This window comes from Mus pahari, chromosome 3, assembly GCF_900095145.1.
Source record: "Mus pahari chromosome 3, PAHARI_EIJ_v1.1, whole genome shotgun sequence".
Classification (NCBI taxonomy): Eukaryota; Metazoa; Chordata; class Mammalia; order Rodentia; family Muridae; genus Mus; species Mus pahari.
The window spans coordinates 2,786,559-2,793,415 of record NC_034592.1 but is presented as its reverse complement, the minus strand read 5'-3'; the positions used below and the strand labels follow the sequence as shown (position 1 = coordinate 2,793,415).

General features: G+C 41.8%; 1 protein-coding gene across 1 annotated transcript in view; it reads left to right on the top strand.

The window, feature by feature from the left end:
• Nsun6 (NOP2/Sun RNA methyltransferase 6) overlaps positions 1-6,857 on the top strand; it is a 60,028-nt gene that overhangs the window by 48,572 nt on the left and 4,599 nt on the right. Inside the window, exon 10 of the mRNA XM_021195103.2 lies at positions 5,013-5,138. Coding sequence (XP_021050762.1) covers positions 5,013-5,138 — 126 coding nt within the window. The remainder of the gene's footprint in view (positions 1-5,012; positions 5,139-6,857) is intronic.

The window sequence follows — 6,857 nt, the reverse complement described above, 5'->3', positions numbered from 1 at the left end:
ACTCAGAAATCCACCTGCCTCTGCCTCCCGAGTGCTGGGATTAAAGGCGTGCGCCACCACGCCCAGCTTGGTTGACTCTTTGTATATAGTTCTTTTTGTTTATATTTGGTTGATTTCAGCTCTGAGTTTATTTCCTGTCCTCTACTCCTCTTGGGTGTATTTGTTGCTTTTTGTTCTAGAGCTTTCAAGTGTGTTGTTAAGCTGCTAGTGGGAGCTCTCTCCAGTTTCTTTTTGAAGGTACTTAGAGCTATGAGTTTTCCTCTTATGACTGCTTTCATTGGGTCCCATATGTTTTGGTATGATGTATCTTCATTTTCATTAAATTCTAAATAGTATTTAATTTCTTTATTTCTTCCTTGACCAAGTTATCAATGAGTGGGGCATTGTTTAGCTTCCATGTGTATGTGTGCTTTCCCTTGTTTTTGTTGGTATTGAAGACCAGCCTTAGTCCAAGGTGATCTGATAGCGTGCATGGGATTATTTCAGTCTTCTTATATCTGTTGAGACCTGTTTTGTGGCCAATTTTATGGTCAGTTTTGGGGAAGGTACCATGAGATGCTGAGAAGTTATATTGTTTTAGGATGAAATGTTCTATAAATATCTGTTAGATCCATTTGGTTCATAACTTCTGTTAATTTCACTTTGTCTCTGTTTCTGTTTCTATTTCCATGATCTGTCCATTAATGAGAATGGGGTGTTGAAATCTCCCACTATTATTGTGTGGGGTGCGATGTGTGCTTTGAGCTTTACTAAAGTTTCTTTAATGAATGTGGGTGCCCTTGCATTTGGAGCTTAGATGTTCAGAATTGAGAGTTCATCTTGGTAGATTTTTCCTTTGACCAGTATTTATCCGTTTTGATAACTTTTAGTTGAAAGTCGATTTTATTCGATATTTGAATGGCTACTCCAGCTTGTTTTTTGGGACGATTTGCTTGGAAAATTGTTTTCTAGCCTTTTACTCTGAAGTAGCATCTGTCTTTGTTACTGAGGTGTGTTTCCTGTATGCAGCAAAAGGCTGGGTCCTGTTTACATATCCAGTCTGTTAGTCTATGTCTTTTTATTGGGGAATTGAGTCTATTGATGTTAAGAGATATTAAGGAAAAGTGATGGTTACTTCCTGTTATTTTTGTTGTTAGAGGTGGAATTATGTTTATTTGGCTGTCTTCTTTTAGGTTTGTTGAAAGATTACTTTCTTGCTTTTTCTAGGGTGCAGTTTCCCTCCTTGTGTTGGTGTTTTCCATCTATTATCCTTTGTAGGGCTGGATTTGTGGAAAGATACTGTTTAAATTTTGTTTTGTCATGGAATGTCTTGGTTTCTCTGTGTATGGTAATTGAGAGTTTTACTGGATATAGTAGCCTGGGCTGGCATTTGTGTTTTCTTAAGGTCTGTATGACATCTGCCCAGGATTTTCTAGCTTTCATAGTCTCTGGTGAGAAGTCTGATGTAAATTTGATAGATCTGCCTTTATGTTACTGCCTTTATGTTACTTGAACTTTTCCCCTTATTGCTTTTAATATTCTTTCTTTGTTTAATGCATTTGGTATTTTGATTATTATGGGTGGAATTTCTTTTCTGGTTCAATCTATTTGGAGTTCTGTCTTCTTGTATGTTCATGGGCATCTCTTTCTTTAGATTAGGGAAGTTTTCTTCTATAATTTTGTTAAAGATATTTACTGTCCCTTAAAGTTGGGAATCTTCATGATCGTCTATACCTATTATCCTTAGGTTTGGTCTTCTGTGTACTGGATTTCCTGTATGTTTTGGGTTAAGAGCTTTTTCCATTTTGCATTTTCTTTAACTGTTCTGTCAGAGTTTTCTATGGTATCTTCTACCCCTGATATTCTTTCTTCTATCTCTTGTATTCTGTTGGTGATGCTTGCTTCTATGACTCCTGATCTCTTTCCTAGATTTTCTATCTCCAGGGTTGTCTCCCTTTGTGATTTCTTTATTGTTTCTATTTTCATTTTTAGGTCTTGGATGGTTTTGTTCATTTCCTTCACCTGTTTGATTGTTTTCCTGTAATTCTTTAAGGGGTTTTTGTGTTTCCTCTTTAAGGGCTTCTAGCTGTTTACCTGTGATCTCCTGTATTTCTTTCAGGGAGTTATTTATGTCCTTCTTACCATCCTCTATCATCATCATGAGAAGCAGTTACAGGTCTGAGTCTTGCTTCTCTGGTGTGATGGTGTATCCATCACTTGCTATGGTGGGAAATTGGGTTCTGATGATGCCAGGTAACCTTGGTTTCTGTTGCTTCTGTTCTTCCCTCCCGCTATCTCTAGTGCTACCTGCCCTCTCTGTCTGACTGGAACCTGTCCTTCCTGTAATCCTGGTTGTGTCAGAATTACTCATATTCCAGCTGACTCTGTGATCCTGTGATTCCCGGGTCCTGTGATCCTGAGATTCTGGGTGTTCCTGGGAGTCAAGCTGCTTCTGGGACCCTGAGATTATGATGTGACCAAGCTTCTGGGATCCTGGGATCCTGACTGTATTAGAGTGCCTGAGATTTGAGCCTTCTCTGAGTGCTGTGGGTCTCACTACAGAGTTTTCACCCAAGGTAAACCCAGGCAGATTGGAAGACTGGTTGGGTGGGGTTCCTCTGTCCCTGGATCCCTTGGTCCCAGTTACTCCCGGTGGTGTTGGAACAGATGTTGTGTTCTACTCACCCCTGATCCTAAGATCCTGGGTGTGCTAGAGTGCCTGGGAGTGGAGCCTCCTCTGGGTGCTCTAGAACTGGCTGCAGAGTTTGTGCCCTCGGTAAACCAGTGCAGACTGGAAGGAACCTGAGCCACTTGTCGGGTGGGGTTTCTATGTCCCTGGATCCCTCTGGTCCAGTTACTCCTGGTGGTGTTGGAACAGATGTTGTGTCCTACTCACGCTGGATCCTAAGATCCTGTGCATGGTAAAGCATCTGGGAGCAGAGCCTCCTCTGTGTACTGTGAGACTGGCTGCAGTTTGTGCCCATTTTATTAAAATTATAAACTAAAGTATGACTTTGCTATTAAAAAAAAAAAAGAAAACAAAATTGGGTAGGGAAGGCAGGTTGAGGCATGTGGATCAAGGAAGGGTTAAGAGAAGAGGCTCAATATGATCAAAATACCTTGTATAAAATCCACAAAAAAACTCACAGGAGATTTCTCTTGAGCTTGAATAATGTAAAGGTCAGTGATGCAGCACAGTTGGCAGAGAACTGGCCTGGTGTGCTAGTTCCTTGTTGATGCTGTGACAAAAAGCTTGATGTAACAACTTGGGAGGGAAACTGTTTACTGCGGCCCCAGTTCAGAGATCCAGTCCGTCATAGTGAGGAACTCGAGGCATCTGGTCAGAGAGACACTGAGAGTGGCACAAGCTGGTGTTCAGCAGTTCCTCTCGGTTCAGAACCTCAGCCCATGGACCTGTGCTCCCACAGTGCAGGGGTATCACCACCCCATTAACAGAATCTCCACACTTTGTCACAGGCATGCCTACAGGCTTGTCTCCTCAGTGATTCTAGATCCTGTGCCAATGACAGTTAACCATTACTCCTATCATGCATGGAGTTAGATTCCCAGCAAGGCATAATCTCCCTGAGAAAGCACACACCTATGGTCCTTGCACTCTGAAAATAGACAGATGATCCTAAGTTTAGAGTCATCTTTTGGTAGATCGAGAATTTGAGGCTAGCCTTGGCTATAAGAGAACCTGTTAAAAAAGAAGATAAAGTTAAGATGGTTGTGAGAAATTTATGTTAGCATAGCAGGACATACCTTGACTCTCATTAAATACTACTGCATTCAAAATACTGTCTGGATCATAACCAAGAAAGCAGACAATCCATGCCATTCTCTTCGAGCTTTTTCTCTGCCTAGTGCTGTTGTGTCACATGGCATTAGTGCTGCAGAGCAAACTGTAGAAAGGTAGGAAAGCTGTGAGGTCCATGGTGGCCAGGAAGAGCATTTTAGAAAGGGGATCCATAAGCAAAAGTGGCTGGAACATCATGAAGGAACAAGCAGTGTACAGAAATGGTTTCTAATCTGGTGTAGGGACCCTCCAGTAGCAGTGACTTTGGGAATTACAGAATTAGCAGGGCAGTGTTGCTAATGCAGAAGGGCAGGAAGGGCAGAAGGGGAGGGGAGATCAGTATGGCAGGAACACCTTTATGGAGATCTTTGAAAGCTCTTTCAGGACTTTGCTTGTGAAGCTGAGAAGCAACAAGTAAAAAAGCATCACTCAGACTGGTGTGTGGAGACCAGCTTGTAAGAGGGTAGGGAAACACGCAGACAGATTTCACTATTGTGTAATATAGTTGACAGGTCTGTCTCTCTGTCTCTGTATCTGTCTCTCTCTGTATGTACATGTATAGATGTATATTCATACGCATCTTTATTCTATGTGTATACATGTGTGCCTGAGTATAAGTACCATGTTTTGTGCAGGCACCAGCAGATGTCAGAAGAAAGTTTCAGTTCACCTGGATCTGGAGTTATAGGCAGTTGTGAGCCATCGTGCAGGTGCTGGGACTTGAACATGGGTCTTCTGCAAGAGCAGTAAGCACCTTTACCCACTGAGCTGTCTCTACATTAGATATTGAAAGGAGCTGACTACCGGATGGGGAAAGTGAAAGGGCTTCAGGCATAAATGGTACTCTGAGGTTCAAGCCTGGAGCTTTGGGAAGCCTAGGAAGGCTGTTCAAGCAGGTTTAAGAGGATGACGAGTCAACTTAGTACATACAGATTCAAACAGGAGGTCTCCTGTACAGATGCAAGTTTGTATATTTGGTCATCCCGATAACATGGGAGGGGAGGTAAGTGAAGGTTCTTTGTGTGAGTCTGAGTCTGTGGATATCATGAAGCTCCAGGGCCGCGTGTAGTCTGTAGAGTGCACATTGTAGTCTAACTATGTGAAGAGGCCATATCATACAGGATAATACTTTATTTTCATCAAATGCTTACAAGGCCTCATGTGCCACTGGATAACTTACTCTTGGGGGTCTATTGGGTCTTGGCATGCATTGTCTGATCACTGCTTTCCTTAGGCAGTTCAACTCCTGAAGCCAGGAGGAGTGCTGGTCTACAGCACATGCACAATAACTCTGGCAGAAAATGAAGAGCAAGTTGCCTGGGCCCTTAGAACATTCCCCTGCCTTCAGCTTCAACCCCAGGTGAGAACACTGACACTTTCCTTAAGGTAAATCTGAGTGTGAAGTACACTGGCAGACATGACATTTTTATAGAGGGCTGTGTCAGCTCTGAAGCACTCTATTCAAGAGTGTCGGTGTGTTTAGACTATCCACAGGATTCACATGACCAGGTGAGGAAGTTTCCCCTCTCTCTGCAGTCTGCCATTGGACTAAACTGGGGCAGGGCTTGGGTTTCTTTGTGCTCCTGTTTATTCCACTTGCTGTCACTAACTGTAATTCTAAAAAGTCCTTTTCTTTTTAGTTAGACACATTTTGCGCACATGTATGTGTGTATGCCACGTGCATTTCTGTTGCACAGAAGTCAGCTAGTCCCCTGTGTCTGAAGTTAGAGATGTTGTTGTGAGATACTACATGTGAATGCTGAGAGCCAAACATTCCTCTGGAAGACTTCCTTCCTTTCTAGTCCTGTATGTTTCTGATTTGGAAAAGACTGAACATTCTCCTCTCCCGCATCATCAGACACAGTTCACTGCAGAATACCAGAAGACTAGCCATGGGAAGAAACTACAGCTGGGGAGTATAGCTTTTACACTTTTACATTAACATAGGATATTTTTAAAGCTCTTTCTAGTTTGTTTTATTAGTGAGCACAAACGTGACTTTTTGTTAGGATTTTTATTAAGATAGATTCAATTTTGAGATATTTATGTCTACAGAGATGCTAATATTTGGAGACATTGAGCATCTGATGTGGCTTCCAGAACTCTGTTACAGAACTCTGTAACAGGCAGTCACAGAATAAAGGTTAAAACAATCTAGAAATGGTCCCTGCACTGGGAGGTTAAGATAATTATATGGAGATGAAAGCAAGACCTCAGAGTTGCCATGGGACTATGTGAAGAAGTACTGGAATATAATCCCTTCACTGCTGTGGATGATTATATTTTCTTGACAGTGGTTTTTTTCTCCACCAGTAGTCGAACCCTTGTCTGTGAACTTGATCTTTGGCACTAATGGTTTTCAAAGATGACTGAATTGTTTCTGGTTCCTTAAAACCTAGTTGATGTAGCCATGATTCATATATTCTTTTCTAATAAATAAAGAAGAAAGCTGTCATCATAGAGGTGGTATGGCTAAAGACATTTCAGATGTTTCTGGGGCTGGCTCCTATCATTGTTAAAGAATGAGAAGATGGACTGTTCATTTGTCCATGTCACATGAGCCCAATAGTGCTGTTTTTATTTAGCTTCAGAACTGGGTATTTTACCTATTCTGTTTTATATATGAGTAAATGGAGTTAGGTAAAGCTGCTTGCTTAGGTCATGTAACTGAGCATATTAGAGCCGCGTTTTAAGTCTACAAGCATCTATTTATAACATTCAGGCCTTTTGTAATGTCATAACACTTGATAAGCATGGAGGATCCTAAATAAATAGGAACTCCTTTATCAAGTGGCCACGTGTCACTTTTTTTCCCCTCAGATTGGCATGTGCATCTCACAAAGGCAAGTATATTCATTTGTACTTAAGAATCTGGAAGAGGGCCGGGCATGGTGGCACACGCCTTTAATCCCAGGACTCAGGAGGCAGAGGCAGGTGGATTTCTGAGTTCAAGGCTGGTCTACAGAGTGAGTTCCAGGACAGCCAGGGCTTTACAGAGAAACGCTGTCTCGAAAAAAAAAAAAAAAAAAAAAAAAAAAAAAGAAACTGGAAGAGGTCATACTCATAACCGGTCTATCTT